At 60.6% G+C, this 15,458-nt stretch overlaps 1 protein-coding gene across 1 annotated transcript; it reads right to left on the bottom strand.

Annotated features, from left to right (window-relative positions):
* Nucleotides 1–205: 205 nt before the first annotated feature.
* On the bottom strand, nt 206–15,458 carry EFNB3 (ephrin B3). Its single transcript, XM_065569125.1, has 5 exons — nt 14,547–15,458; nt 9,927–10,219; nt 4,718–4,810; nt 3,593–3,697; nt 206–2,505 (listed from the first exon to the last, which is right to left on the bottom strand). The coding sequence occupies exons 1-5, from the start codon at nt 14,663–14,665 to the stop codon at nt 2,105–2,107; spliced, it is 1,011 nt and encodes a 336-aa protein (XP_065425197.1). The 5' UTR covers nt 14,666–15,458; the 3' UTR covers nt 206–2,104.

Here is a 15,458-nt window from a genome sequence, read left to right as displayed (position 1 = left end):
GGAGTTGACAGAGAGGCAGAGGGTGCGAATGGGAATAGACCGAAAGACAGACACAGAGATAACCGAGCAGGAGGGATGTATTTTTATATATTTTCCAGGAGTGAAATTCCAGTCTCAGCAGGTCCCAGGCAAGGTATGTGCAGGGTCAATTGATATAACGTGTCTTTTCTCCCCACCAACGCCCCCCACCCAAGTGCCCCGCGCTGCCCCATGGTTGGTCTCTGCAGCAGATGCATCTCGATTCTCTGCTGGGCTCAGCCTGCACCTCCGGAGAGCCCAGCAGAGCCCCTCCATCATCCTGGGGACCGGCTCCTGCCTAGGCCAGTTCATCCCACCTGGCCCCCCGGGATCCAACGTCCCCTCGAGCTGGCCCGGCTACAGTTTCACTGCTTCAACATTGAAACTTTGTGCCCAATTTCCTGTGTGAACGTGTCTAGCTTCAGTTTCCAGCCGGAGCTCCGCCAGGATCATGACCGCTGTCAGCCTGGCTTGGCCGGACCCCTCTCCACCATCCCCTTACCAAGGCGCGGGGACGACTTGTCCCCATCCCTTTTGGCTTTCGGAGGCGGCTTTCTCGGGCTCGGCTTCGGAGGGACCCAGCCGCCTTTCGGACCTGCGGTATCCTGCTATCCCCTGGCGACATGGGAGGCCGCGAAATTAAGCGTGGGGCGGGGGTTGGTTTGTGTTCATGTAGACCCACCCAACCCCAGAAACTTCCCGCAGCCCGCTGGCAGATCCCAGAGGTGGAACATGCAGGGGGGAGCGGCCCTGAACTCTTAAAAAAATAGATTCATACGTTACGAGGTCAAAATCACCTCTATAGTCCTGTTTATCGTACTGCGTTCCCAGGAGACGAGGCCTCTGGTGAAATATCTCTTCTCTCTCACATCACCCACCAAAGCCAGGGGGCAGAATCACAAGTGTAACCATCCCCCCCCCCTCCGGGGCTCCCTCGTGAACTCACAAGGGAAAAGGGGGCGGGGGAGAGACGGGTAGGAAATAACCAAGGGCGTCCGGACGGATGCACAAGAACCTCTATAATGCACGTGATCGGACAGTAAATTCCACCAACAAAAGCTAAGAAATTCCCAGGTCAAAAAACGTCGTTAAAGCCCGCAAAGATCCGTGCCCCTCCCCTGCCTCCCCCCGACCACTTCTTTTTCTCCTTGAAGCCATTTCCGGGCCCGAAACAGGAAGTCCCACCCGAAACAGGAAGTCCCCATCCAAAAAGAGGAAGTCCCACCCTCGCCGGAGTGTCTTCCTCCACCTCATTTCCTGGTGGGCGATATGTCACTTCCTGTGGCTTAACGTTCGCTTCTTGCTGAATGGCAAGGGGGGTGAAAAATGACGAGCCCACTCCCATACCTCCATGCCTGCCACCCCCAGGACGAAAATGTCTCTCTGATAAAGGGGGGGTGGGGGGAGGGTGCGTGCGGCTGGCAGCCATTTTTGTTGAGTCACATTTTCAAACAGCGACATAGAAAAGGTCCCAATGGTTGAAATAACCAAACCTTTCGCCCCTCCCTCGAATCCCACCCCCACTACATGTGAACTGGGACTGGGTGTGTGTGGGGGGGTAAAACTGCCCCCACCAGTCCTTAGGACAGGGGGAAATCTCCTGAACAGGGCTGATCTCCCCTCACCCCACCCCGGGACATAACACTGCTGCTCCTGGCCTTCCCCCTGACCCCCATCCCGAGGGGAGGAAGAGGTAGGACCTGGCCTGGAAGGGACTGTAGGGATGGGAGGAGCAGAGCTGGGGGGGGTCTGGGGAAGGGACCCGCTCCGAGCCCCCCCCACATCAGTGCCAGAGAGCAGAATGGCACAGGAACCCCCTTGGCCCCCATTAACCCTGTCAGCGCCAGAATACAGGGCCCCCCCATCTCTGCTTTAACCCTGTCAGTGCCGGGGGCTCTTCACATGAGAAAGAATAGGGAGTGGGGGGCATCCGTCTCCGTCAGCACTGGGGGGGCCGTCCGCATTGGGGGGGTCGCCGTCCTGGATCCTTGTGAACCCCGTCAGCACCGGGGGGGGCGTCCGTATTCGGGAGGAGAGGCAATAGTCCATAGCCAGCGCCGGGGTGGGCCCGGCCCCCCCTTCCCCCTCACACTTTGTAGTAGATGTTGGCGGGGCTTTGGGGGGGCATCTCCTGGACAATGTAGACAGGGTGCCCATAATCCCCGCTCACTTTCTCGTAGTGGGGGCAGAAAGTCCCGTCCGATGTCCGTAGCGGGATGATGATGTCGCTGGGCTCCGACCCGTTGTTGTTCCCCCCCCCGCCGGCCCCGCCCCGCTTGGGGCTAGTCAGGCTGCTGAGCGAGAGGGGCGGGAGGTGAGTGTCGCTCTGCTTGGCCCGCCGCCGGCGCCAGCACACGGCCCCCGTCACGCCCGCCGCCACCAGGGCCACGAAGGCGGCGCCCCCCGCCGCCCCAGCCACCACGGGCACGTTGGATTGGGACAGGGGCCCGTTCGCACCCCCCGCCGGGCCTGTCGCGTTCCCAGCGCCTGTGGGGGGAGAGAGAGAGAGAGAGAAAGGGCTCAAGGGAGAGAACCCAGGAGTCCTGGCTTCCAGCTCCCCCTGCTCTAACCCACCAGCCCCCGCTCCCCTCCCAGAGCCGGGGAGAGAACCCAGGAGTCCTGGCTCCCATCCCCCCTGCTCTAACCCAACAGACTCCACTCCCCGCCCAGGAGCCCAGGGCCGGGCTAGCAGGGGTCGGGAGTGAGGGGCACCGGCAGAGCTGGGGGGGGGGGGGGGGGAAATGGCATATGGGCCTTTCCCCTGTAGGGGGCACTGCCCAGGTTGCTCCCCCTCTGGGATCCGGGGTGCGGCTATCGAGCCAGCCCCCGTCCCCGCCTTGCTGGGTGTGAAGGGGTTAATGGCTTGTCGCTCTGGTCCGGGCAAACAGAGGCTGGTGGATGCTGATGCCTGTAAAGGACCCAGGGCTGGGGGACCCATCACAGAGACAATTAGCTTCCTTAACCCGCTTTGACAGACAGGAAGGGATCAGAAACCCCCCTGGGCCCAGCCAGTCAGCCAGCTGCCACCATGAACAGGGCTGAGAGCCAGGACGCCTGGGTTCTCTCCCCAGCTCTGGGAGGGGGGTGGAGGCTGGTGGGTTAGAGCAGTAGGGGAAGGAGTCAGGACTCCTGGGTTTTCTGCCCAGCTCTGGGAGGGGGGTGGAGGCTGGTGGGTTAGAGCAGTAGGGGAAGGAGTCAGGACTCCTGGGTTCTCTGCCCGGCTCTGGGAGGGGTGTGTGGGGGCTGGTGGGTTAGAGCAGTAGGGGAAGGAGTCAGGACTCCTGGGTTCTCTGCCCGGCTCTGGGAGGGGTGTGTGGGGGCTGGTGGTTGGGGGCAGGAGCCAGGACACCTGGGTTCTGTTCTGAGTCACTCCCCACAACCCATCCCCGATCTGGGGCCTGATCCTAACCACACCCCCTCAAGGGGAAACCCCCACCCCACCCCCACGAGCTGCCCATCCCCGGCCTCTGGACGCGCGTGGTCGGGGGGAGCCATCTAGAACATGCTGGGGGAGGGGCAGGGACCCCCAGTGCTGGGTGGGGAACTGGGCGGGGGGGGGGGGGCAGCTCCGTACCTGCACCGCTTTCCTTGCCGGCGTCTGCCCTGTCCAGCGTCCCGTGCTCCTTCTCGGACGGCGTCTCCGGCCCCGATTTCTGGGACTTGGACCCCGTGCCGGGATCTGGGAGGGGCAGAGAGAGAGAGAGACCTGCATGGATGGGGGAGCAACAGGTGCTCACAGACCAGGGTCCCCAACACACTCTTCCCCCTGGGTGGGTGCAGAGCCCCCCGTACCCCACTTCTCCCAGCCCCCTTCCCCTCTGCGTGCTGCAGTACCCGGCCTGGCCAGGAGGGGGCGCCAGTCACCACTGCAATCTATGGGAGGCAGGACGCCCTCACCCCCAGCTCTGCCGGTGCCCCTCACTCCCGACCCGCAGCCCCTGCCAGCCCAGCCCTGCCCCCCCCCCACCAGCTCTGCCGGTGCCCCTCACTCCCGACCCGCAGCCCCTGCCAGCCCAGCCCTGCCCCCCCCCCCAGCTCTGCCGGTGCCCCTCACTCCCGACCCGCAGCCCCCTGCTAGCCCAGCCCTGCCCCCCCCCCAGCTCTGCCGGTGCCCCTCACTCCCGACCCGCAGCCCCTGCTAGCCCAACTCTGCCGGGTGAGGGGGGGAGGGAGAGTTGAGCAGAGGCTTCCCCAGAGGCTGTGGGTCATTCACCCCACTTTGCGGCCCAGGGGTAGGGCCCTCCTCCCCCTTTCCCCTCCCCCTCTCGCTACTTCCCCTCCTCTTCCCACCCTGGCGCTGCAATCATGCAGCGCTAATTAGCTCGTTGGAGGGGCTCAGTGGCAATCAGCCAGATCCACCCAGATGGGAGAAAGGCTTCCAGAGCCGGGGAGAGAACCCAGGCGTCCAGGCTCCCAGCCCCCCCCCCGCTCTAACACACCAGCCCCCACTCCCCTCCCAGAGCCGGGGAGAGAACCCAGGCGTCCAGCCTCCCAGCCCTCCCTCCCCACTCTAACCCACCAGCCCCCACTCCCCTCCCAGAGCCAGGGGGGAGAACCCAGGAGTCCTGGCTCCCAGTCCTCCAATTCATGCTCCCTGCCCCATAGCACCCCCTAGCACCGCCCTGGGGCTAGCACCCCCTGCCGAGCCCCCATCACACTGAATTCCCCCCCCCACACACACAGCAATTTTGTGACTTACGCTGCCCCACTTTCAAGACGACTTTCATCCCCTTCGACAGGCAGGCGCCGCCCCTCAGGTTCTCCAGCCCCTCCTTGGTGCCATCCGATGTGGCTATGCGGAGAGACAGGAACATCAGAGCGGGGCAGGGGCAGCAGGGGGTGCTCTCCCCTGGCAGGCAGGGCTGGCCCCAGGGCGGCGCTAGGGGGCGCTGTGGGGCAGGGAGTGGGGCAGGGTGGCTCAGCAGGGTCAGTTTGGGGGGGCGGGGTTGCTCTGCGGATGGACGCTATATGTGACGTGTGTGTGTGTGTGTGTGTGTGTTGGCTGGTGGGGGTGTGTGTGTGATCTCCCTGTCACGCCCGCCGTGTACGTGGGGGTCTCTGACCGCGGCGTGTGATGGGTGCGTGTGGGGTGAGGCTGTGTGAGCTCCTTGTAGTTCTGTGGAAGGACAAATTAGACCCTGGTGCTTATAGTTCAGACACACACACACACACATACAGACACACACACACAGAGACGCACACACAGAGACACACACAGGGCTAGATCTCTCTTTCTCACACAGACACACACACGGACACACGGGCCTAGATCTCACACACACACACACACACACACACGGGCCTAGATCTCACTCACACACACACACACACACACACACACACACACACAGAGGCCTAGATCACACACAAACACACCCAGGCCTAGATCTCACACACACACACACGCACACACACACACACACGGGCCTAGATCTCACACACACACACACACACACACACACAGGCCTAGATCTCACGCACACACGGGCCTAGATCTCACGCACACGCACACACACACACGCACACACACACACGGGCCTAGATCTCACATACACACACACACTGTGTTACTAGGTCACTATTGTGCTGCTCTCAGCAATTCGCCTCTCGACCCAACCCGCAGGGACAGCGCAGCCTCCATCCCCCACGGGACCCAGTAGTCCGGGTTCCCAGCCCCCACCCCCACCCCCATTGTCTCCCCAGCTCTGGGAGGGGAGTGGGGACTGGTGGTGAGAGCAGGGGGGCTGGGAGCCCATTGGGAGGTCAGTGCTGAAGACGAGCGGGGGTGGTGGCCCGGACGCCGGGGTCCCCAGGGAGCGGTGTGTGTGTGTGGGGGGGGGGGTTGCATGCGTGCGGTGGCAGCAGGTGCCGGGGGCGCCGGCAGGACAGGCCGTCACGTCGCGTTAGCCGCGCATGGCCAGGCCCTTTCACTGCCAAAGATGGGGGGGTCCGTGCTCAAAGATGCCGGCTCCCTGGGCCAGCCCCCCCCCGCCGCAGCCAGTCTTCCCCACGGACCCCCCCATCCCCTCCATGGTACCCTGCCCCCCAGTCCCCTCCCACATGCCCCCCATCACCCACCCCACAGACACCCCCACACATTCAGCCCCCCGACGCCCCCCACCTCGTCGTCTCCTGCCGCAGCCCAGCGACTCCCCACCCCCCACACCGCTCCGTGCCCCCCCCTTCAAAACCACCGGCCCTCAGCCGCTGGCCCTGGTCTGTTCTGTCCCCCCCCCACCCCGCTCTGTGCCCCCCCTTCAAATCCACCGGCCCCCAGCCGCTGACCCCGGTCTGTTCTGTCCCCCCACACCCCGCTCCGTGCCCCCCCCTTCATAACCATCGGCCCCCAGCCGCTGGCCCTGGTCTGTCATCCCCCACCCCCCAGCACTGGACCCAGGAGTCCTGGCGTGTTTAAAGATCTGGAACAAACATTTGTGTATTAGATACGGCCATCTCTGGCGCGGGGTGGCCGGTTACCCGGGGACCCCTCGCCCGGTGCTGAGATGCAGCCACCTCTGGGGCGGGGTGGCTGGTTACCCGGGGACCCGTCACCCGGTGCTGAGATGCGGCCACCTCTGGGGCGGGGCGGCCGGTTACCCGGGGAACCCTCGCCCGGTGCTGAGATGCGCCCATCTCTGGGGCAGGGCGGCCAGTTACCCAGGGACGCCTCACCCGGTGCTGAGATGCGGCCACCTCTGGGGCGGGCGGACGGTGACACAGGGACCGCTCGCCTGGTGCTGAGATGGGGCGGCTGGTTACATGGGAACCTCTTGCCTGACGCAGAGATGCGGCCAACCTCTGGGGCGGGGCGGCTGGTTATCCAGGGATTTTTTACTGGGGGGGGGGGTGTTCCGGTTCTGTCACTTCCTGTCCTACTTGGCACCTGACCCTCCGCACTTCACCCCCTCGTGTCTGGTTGAGCAGAACAATCATCTGACAAGAATCTGGGTCAGCTCCTCTCCCTCCCCCACCAGGCCCTTCCCCCCACCATGCTCCTGCCCCCCTCCCCCCTGCATCTCCCCCCCCCCCCACCCTGCCATCTCCCTTCCCTGCTTCTCCTGGCCTCTCTCTCTCCCCTCCAGTGCCCCCCCCCGGGATCCCCTCTAGGCCCTTCGTTCCCCCCACCCACACCAGTAAAAACCCCAACACCCCCCAGGAGACAATGGGGCAGGTGGGTGATAGCAAAGGGGGAGGGGAGGGACAGGGAGGGAGGGGGAAGGGTGGGAATGGGGGGTGGGGGAAGGGGAGGGGTGGGATTGCGGGTGGGAATGGAGTGGGGAGGGGCAGGGAGGGGGGAATGGGGGTGGGAAGGGGAGGGGTGGGAATGGGGGATGGGGAGGGGCAGGGAGGGAGGGGTAGGGGTGGGGATGTGGGGTGAGGAGGGGCAGGGAGGGAGGGGGGCGAATGGAGGTGTGGGGGGCCTGAGGACTTGAGTGTCCCCTTCCCCAGGTGACATCAAGCCCCCATGAGCCCGCCCTACCCCTCCGCTGAGCCCCCCCTTCCCTGCATGGGGGGGGCTGCAGCCTCTCTGGGGTGGGGTCGGGGGAGCGGTTGCCGTGGCGAGGTTGCCAGGATGCCCGGAAGTCACTGGTTTATTGGGAGACAGTTGCCATAGTGATGGGGGAAAGACCACCATGGCCTATGATGGGAACCGCGGGGGGGAATAGACGTGCGGGCCCCCCCACCCCTCCCACCCCCCGAGGGGCAACGATTGCCCCCCCCATGGGGCCTTGCTGATTCCAACCGGCCCCTCCCCCCTGCTCCCCTCCCCCTCTTACTGCCCCTCCCCGTTCTATCCCCTCCGTGCTGCTCCCCCCCCCGAACCTCCCGCCCGTGACCCAGATGTCAGGAAGCGTCAGCGCCTGGATGTCAAAAGGGAAAATATCCCGGAGCAGACGCCAGGCTCCAGGCTGTGGGGAGGGACTGCTCAGCCCAGGCCCCCCCAGCCCCATCTCGCACGCGCCCTGTCTCGCACGCGCACGCACAAGCATGTGCGGCAGCAGCCGGGGGACGAGGCCTTGTGCCTTCTATAGGGAGGGGGCCAGGTTAGTGTGCAAGGAGAGCGGGCGAGTGAGAACCTGTGGATGGCAGAGGAGGGGGCGGTGCCCTGGGCATGTGAGTGTGCGTGGAATGGAGCGTGCAAGAGGCTGAATGTCCAACCTGCGTGTGTGTGTGTGCGCGAGAGACGGAGTGTGTGAGGGTGTGAATGTGCAACGGGCGGGTTTGACGGAGCAAATGTTCACCCCGTGTGCATGCCAGGGACCACTCGAGCGTGCGAGGGGCCGAACAGCTCTACCGTGCGTGCAAGAGGGGGATGGTGCATGGGTGTGAGTGTGCAATGAGCCACATGAGTGTGCAAGAGACCAAACAGCCGCCCCAGTGTGTGTCTGTGCAAGGCGGGCCAGGAGGCGTGTGCAGGCCCTGGTCTGAGGGGGGTGAGCAAGAGTGTGTGCAAATGTGTGTGTAAAGGACCAAGTGGCTACGAGTGTGCGACAGAGGCCATGGCCAGAGGGTTGGCGCGCAAAGGTGAAAGGTACCCCAGGTGTCTGCAGGGGAGTGAGTGTGCAAAGAATGAGGGGCATGCAAGGGACTGTGTGTGTGTAAATGCACATGAGGGCCTGAGTGTGTGAGGAACATTTTGGGGAGGAGGAGGGGGCAGTCTGAGTGTGCAAGCAAACTGAGCTATCCCCTTGCATGCCCACCCCTGTTCCACACCACACCAGTCCATGTGCACACACCCCTTGCACGCGTTTCCCCCCGTGCAAGGTGCCTTGGTCTCTTGCACGCTCACCCCCTGACATGCAAACGCCTCCTCTTGAGAGCCTCCGTCCCATGCAAACAACCCCCCACCCCTAGGACACAACACTGGACTCGGGGGGGGGTCACCCCACGACTCCAACTCTGCCCCCAACTTCTCAGACCCTGTGATCCCGGCTGGGAGCCTGCCACTGTCACCCCAGGCACGGCCTCGGGAGTTGCGGGGAGCCCAGGGCAGGGCTGGCAGGGGCTGTGAGTCGGGAGTGAGGGGCACCAGCAGACCTGGGGCGGGGCCAGGGCTGGGCTGGCAGGGGCTGCGGGTCGGGAGCGAGGGGCACCGGCAGAGCTGGGGGGGGCAGGGCTGGGCTAGCAGGGGCTGAGGGTTGGGAGTGAGGGGCACCGGCAGAGCTGGGGGGGGCAGGGCTGGGCTGGCAGGGGCTGCGGGTCGGGAGTGAGGGGCACCGGCAGAGCTGGGTGGGGCGGCAGGGCTGGGCTGGCAGGGTCTGCGGGTCGGGAGTGAGGGGCACCGGCAGAGCTGGGGGGGGCAGGGCTGGGCTAGCAGGGTCTGCGGGTCGGGAGTGAGGGGCACCGGCAGAGCTGGGTGGGGCGGCAGGGCTGGGCTGGCAGGGTCTGCGGATTGGGAGTGAGGGGCACCGGCAGAGCTGGGGGGGCTGCCGGTTGGGAGTGAGGGGCACCGGTGGAGGTGAGGTTGGGGGTGGGACGGGAGAAGCCGACAGATGCCAGCGGCTCGTGGGCGGCGAGCGATTGACTCTGCAATACACAGCGTAGGAAGGCAGGAGACAGACAGACAGAATGACGGACAGATTGTGTTGGGGAGGGGAGAGGAGCTGGATTTCACAACACAGAGCCTAAGAGACAGGAGCCCCCCTCCAAATCCCAGCTGACTGACCCCCACCAGGGACCCCCACCAGCTGCATCTGTCGCCTGCGCTGAGATGCGGCCACCTCTGGGGCAGGGCGGCTGGTTACCCAGGGACCCCTCGCCCAGCGCTGAGAGGCAGCCACCTCTGGGGCAGGGCGGCTGGTTACCCGGGGACCCCTCGCCCAGCGCGGAGAGGCAGGAGGGAAATGCATCAGACCTGGCTCCCAGCCCCACAAGCCGGGGGAGAACCCAGGCATCCAGGCACTCACTGATGATGTAGTAGTCCTGGTTGCTCTTGAATTCGTGGCCCCACAGGTTGGGGCTGAATTCCTGGAACTTGATGGTGAATCGCACGTCGTGCTCGGGCCGGTCGCACGTCAGCAGCAGGTTGGGGGCCCGCAGGATCTCGCACGCCCGGGCCTGCTCACCCGGCACCAGGTACAGCTTGTAATATTCATACTCCTCCGCTGAGAAGGGGCCCGGCGGGCGGGACCGCGGGCAGATCAGGTCCAGCCGGTCGCCGATCTGCGGGTACAGGACGTAGCCGCCCGCCACCTGGAACCTGCCGGAGACGGGTGTCAGAGAGGGGACCCCAACCCGCGTCCCCCTGAGCCAGCCAGACCTCACCATGGGGCCAGAGGGGAGCTGGCGCCCCCTAGAGGGGACAGGCCCCTGCCCCATTCCCCGCCCCCCTGAGCCAGCCAGGCCCCTCCCGACAAACCAGCCACCCACCTGGCAACAGGGCCCCTCTATGTGCAACACCCATCCCCTCACCCTTCTGCTGCCCCCCCCCAGCCCCGCGCCTGGGGAGCCACCCAGACCCACCCCCACCCAGAGTTGGGGGAAAGATCCCAATCAGCTGCCTATGGTCCCCGAGGGACCCCTCACCTGGCGCGGAGATGCGGCCACCTCTGGGACGGGGCGGCTGGTTACCCAGGGATCCCTTGCCCAGCACTGAGATGCAGCCACCTCTGGGGCAGGGCACAGCTACTACTCTAGTGGGTTGGGGGCGCGGGCCTGGGAGCCAGGACTCCTGGGTTCTATTCCTGGCTCTTGGAGGGGAGAGGGGCTAGTGGTTAGAGCGGGATGTGGGTGGGCTGGGCGCCAGGACTCCTGGGTTCTCTCCCTGGCTCTGGGAGGGGAGTGGGGGCTGGTGGGATAGAGCAGGTGTGGGGGGGGGCTGGGAGCCAGGACTCCTGGGTTCTATTCCTTATCTATGCCAGAGTCAGGGCTAGAACCCAGACGTCCTGACGGCCACAGGCCTTTAGCCCAAGAGCCGATGTAACGCCGAGGGGCAGGATCGAACCGGGGACCTCTGGAGCATAGAACATGAGCCTCTACCGCATTTTCTCTCCCGGACCGGCAGCCTGATTTCGCGGTTCCTGGAATTTCCCGTGCATTTCCTCGGCCAGCCCGGGCCCCGTTCAAGCCCGATAACACCCCCCACCCCGGAATCTGCACATATCGATACGGGCCACAGCAGACCATCACGCCCACTGCCCCCCGCCTCATCCAGCCCTCCAGGTCCCCTCCCACCCTCCCCATGGCACCGCAAAGCAAGATCTGAAAATCGTCCACCACGCCCTGTGGCCTTTGATCTCTCGGTCCCCTGTGAATCCCGCAGAGGCCCAGGGTTCTCTCTCAACTCTAGGGGCAAATCCTCGGCCGGCGAAGACGCAAGAGGCCCTGAGTTTTTCAGTCAGTTGCCATGCTGGGGCACGAACCCTTTGTCTTTCCCACTGGCACGTCTATCTTGACTAAGGGCAAGTGATTTGAGAGGACACTGGTGTTGTAATGATGCTGTATCGCTCAGAGGGGCAGCTGGTTTGCGGCTTAGCTATCTGGTCAGAGGGCTGGATTTTTCAGCGCTTCACAGGGCACTTTTGTGGCCGATGGACTTAAAAAACAAAGTCCAGCCTCTCGAACACAAGCGGAGGTCGCTTTGAAAATGACCCGGGCGCTGCTCCCCACCCCAGAGCCAGCTGCGTTGGAGCGTTAAAGTTCTGATCAGAAGTCACACGAATCAGTGTTGATTCCCGGCTGATAAAGTCTGATCCGTGTACCTCCCGGATGTTAAAATATTCATTTGCGATCAGACCAGCTCAAACATATGGGGCCTGCCTCTAGTTAATAAGAGAAACTCATTTTCAGCGGCTTGGCGCATCCATCGGGCATTGCATTTGCCTTCTTAATTTTAAGCAAACGACAGCATTCGTGAGGAATAACTCCACCAGAATAACTTCTGGCCAGCTTCATCAAAACCGACAGCGATGACCGAGAATAGCCGCCGGAATATTTCCTGTGTCCTTCCGGCCTGGGCAGCTAAAAATTATCCCAATGGCTTCCAAAACCAGGATTCAGGGGCAGGAGTTTGCGGGAGAAATCTGAGCTCCGGCTGGGAAAGGGAGTCCCAGATTTTCCCGCTTTTGGAAAACGTCCGGTTTGAAGATCACTCCAAAAAAATCAGTCGATGGATCTCGCCGGATTGGACACCGAAAATCTTCATGGAACCCCCCTCCCCAAATGGGGCTATTGGATAGTCACAAATACGGTTTCTGGCTGGGCCCGTAGAAGCTCCCAGAAAAAAACTGGTGCCGAGGGAAATTCAAGAGAGAAACCGGTTTGCGGGGAGTCCGTTCCCTCCAGCCTCGGGACCGGCCAGCTCTCCAGTGTCCCAATCCCCTACCACGCACACACAGAGCCACGGTTCGTGGTCCCGGGAGATTTAGAAGCCTTCCACTGAGTCTCAGACTGCTAGGTTCCAGTTCCCCCAAGGGGGTTAGGCACCTCGTTCCCATTGATTTCGCCAAACAGCCCAAGCGGTGCTTAATTTTTACATTCGCGACTGATGCAGAGGTGCCGGGGCTCTGCCCAGCCAAGCCCTGGCCCAAATTAAGCGCTGGGCCCGAGTGATCTTTGAAAATGGGACTTGGCGTTCGGGGGTTTTAAAGCCGGTCAACAATTTTCTAGCCTTAGGCCGCTCAGCCGATCGGCATGTGTGTGTGTTTATATATACATACATACAGGAGTATCAGAGATCTAAGCTTGTGCGTGTGTCCAAGATCATGTCCTAAGCAAGCCAGTGGTTTGCTTTAAAAAGAAAGTGGTGTTAAAAAATGACAGGAAGTATTCCCAGACACACACACTGCCCACTCCCCAAGAGACAGCAACATTGGTCCCCATACACCAATGTCGCCAGCGGCTGATCTGCTCTGATACGTTCATTCTGCGCTGTGAAATAAATACATTTTAAAAATAAAGCGGCCTCTCTTTTTATTCTGTTTTAAGATCCACACATCCCTTGGATGTGGGGATGGGGGGGAGGGAAAAAAACCAGCCAGGATGCCGCCGAAAAACACCCTTCTCCGGAGAGGCCACTGGGAGACGGCTAACCCCTTTTTCAGGCCTGGGGGCTGGTGGAAAAGATGTAGACGAATAGATCCATTAGCTCGAGTATGTATTTGTTGCTAGGAAGCACTGCCACACATTGATGGGAGTAATTGTCGCGTTGACGAATGCTCCATATTTCTGGCAACCAGGCTCCATCCCTCGCCAGCCTGTCGGACCCCCGAAAACTTTGTCGTTTGCTCCGAAGGGGGAAGGGGTTTTGATTGAGCCCGGAGCAGATGCAAGACTCGGGTGGTTTCGATGGATCTCGTGTCTGGAGTGATACGGCCAGGAGGGAAGAAAACGTATCTTCCAGATCTACCCGGGCAGAGAAATGCCTGCTTTGACCTATCGGCCCCATAAAGCGCAGTCCAGCAAACAGGCCCGTGTGCGAAATGAAAAGGATCCGCAGAGCCCCACAACACAAGGCAAGACCCAAAGGTCAGTCTCAAGAAGCCGTCTGGAGCGGGATAAATTCATATATTCTGCTTTGAGCCGAGGGTTGGACTAGATACCTCCTGAGGTCTCTTCCAATCCTGATCTTCTATGATACCCAGTCATTTGTTTCAAGGGGATATCAAACTACACACAACTTTAAGAAGCTGCTAGTATAAAGCTAAAGAAACACACACACACACACTCACAGAATAACTAATTTTAAGGGCATCCCCCCCTCCCCGTTCGATACACACACACACACATATGCTTGATCTACACAGACATACACACTGAAGGCACCAAAACCAACACCCACAACTCGGAAGATGCACATTTATAGACCGCACCAGCGGAGAGCACCACTCATTTTCAAAAAAAGCCAATGCCAACCCAAAATCCGCCGTTCAAGAGGCCTACCACAAATTCACACCCATCTCCGGTTTGCCTGCACAAACTTCACCAAAACACCGCAATCTCTCTCTTAAACACACACACACACACTCGCTCTCCTGCGCTGGACAGCGTCAAAAGGCCACCAGATATTTTCCCCCCTAAAAAACAAACACCTCTCACCTTTGCACTGAAAACACCGATTTGTCCAGAATTAAAAAAAAAAAATTATGATTATAAAGAGCAAAAACAATAATCCCCCCCCCACTCTGATTTTGTTAAATAAAACATCATCCTTGATTTTGGGGGGGGGAGGTCCCACTCCCAACACACTTTCCAGGAAATGTGTTGACTGAAGAGGGATAAAGGGAAAGAAAGAAAAGTTTGACAAGCGGATTAAAGGGCAGACTTTTGAGGGTGAAACTGACACAGGTCCTTATAAAACCCTTGTCAGTTACACTGGAAATTGACTGGATTGGGGGAAATGGAAAAAAAATGCAATTTCTTTTTCCCTTCACTCCCCCCCCCCCTTTCTCCTCTGGGATTTGCAGCCCCAAAATCAACCACGATTTAAAACTTGGGCGTGCCTTCCTTCTTCCCCCCCAAACCCATCCCCTCTTTATAGCAGAAAAAGCAGCACGAAACCAAGGGAGTTCCCCCCCTTCCCCACTTACTTTTTATTTGCTGTATTCCAGTATATAGGCTCCAGGCTCACAGCTGATATAACCCAAAGTTCCAGCAAGGAAAACAGTAACCCTATAGAGAGTCCGAGCAATGAAGTCCTCAATGCCATGACTGCAAAGGAAAAGGAATGTTTTTACCCCTCCTCTGTGTTTTCTTCTTGAGATTCACACACACACACACAAATCAAGAGGCTCCCAAAGACTTTGCCCCCCTCTCTGCCTAGGCTAGATAAAGTTTTATGGATTTCCCCCCCACACACACGCCTGGATTTTTCATGCCAGAACTGGAAAGTTGGTTGTTTTGTGTGTGTGTGTTGTTTTTTTCTTCAAGATCCTAATGCCATCTTCAGCCTTGGAGAAAAATACAGCTAGACACACAGAGAGAGAGAGAAAATTCGCCTCCACTTCTCTTGTGTGTGTCTTTCTGGTCTGATCTCCTGAGCAGGGAGGACACAGAGTTGTAAAACACAAGGAAGGGAGGGAGGGGGAAGGAATTCATTTGAAAGCCCCCTCCTGGACTCCTTGTCTTTGGTGAGGTTTTTTTTTTTTCTTTTTCTTTTCTTTCTCTTTTTTTTTGAAGGTTCGGCATTGAGTAACTCCAGAGATGAGGACAGAGAATGGGAGTTAGCAGAGAGGAGGAGGAGCAGGAGAGAAGAAGTGGTGAATGGGAAATACTGGAGGAAAGAGAGAAAGAGAGAGACCGGGGCACATACACAGAGAGAGAGAGACTAGGATCTGGAGTCTGGACTTTAAGGAAGACGTGGAATCCGGATTCAGGTATAAAATTCTCCCCAGTGAATAGCACACATAAACCAGCAGAGCCAGCCAGCAAGGTTGCTTGAAGACAGGAATATTTTGCAGCTCAGTTCACTCGGCCTCTCCGCTTCCCTGTCAGGACTAATC

Source organism: Chrysemys picta, chromosome 16, assembly GCF_011386835.1.
Source record: "Chrysemys picta bellii isolate R12L10 chromosome 16, ASM1138683v2, whole genome shotgun sequence".
Classification (NCBI taxonomy): domain Eukaryota; kingdom Metazoa; phylum Chordata; order Testudines; family Emydidae; genus Chrysemys; species Chrysemys picta.
This window is presented reverse-complemented; position numbering and strand designations above follow the sequence as displayed.

Bases quoted from the DNA above. Each gene is read 5' to 3' on its own strand.
- EFNB3 (XM_065569125.1), bottom strand. From the start codon at position 14,665: ATGGCATTGAGGACTTCATTGCTCGGACTCTCTATAGGGTTACTGTTT. The intron at 10,220-14,546 runs GTAAGTGGGGAA...CGTCTCCGGCAG, and splicing joins TGGAATACAGCAAATAAAAA to GTTCCAGGTGGCGGGCGGCT. The intron at 2,506-3,592 runs GTACGGAGCTGC...CTCCCCCCACAG, and splicing joins CGGCAAGGAAAGCGGTGCAG to GCGCTGGGAACGCGACAGGC.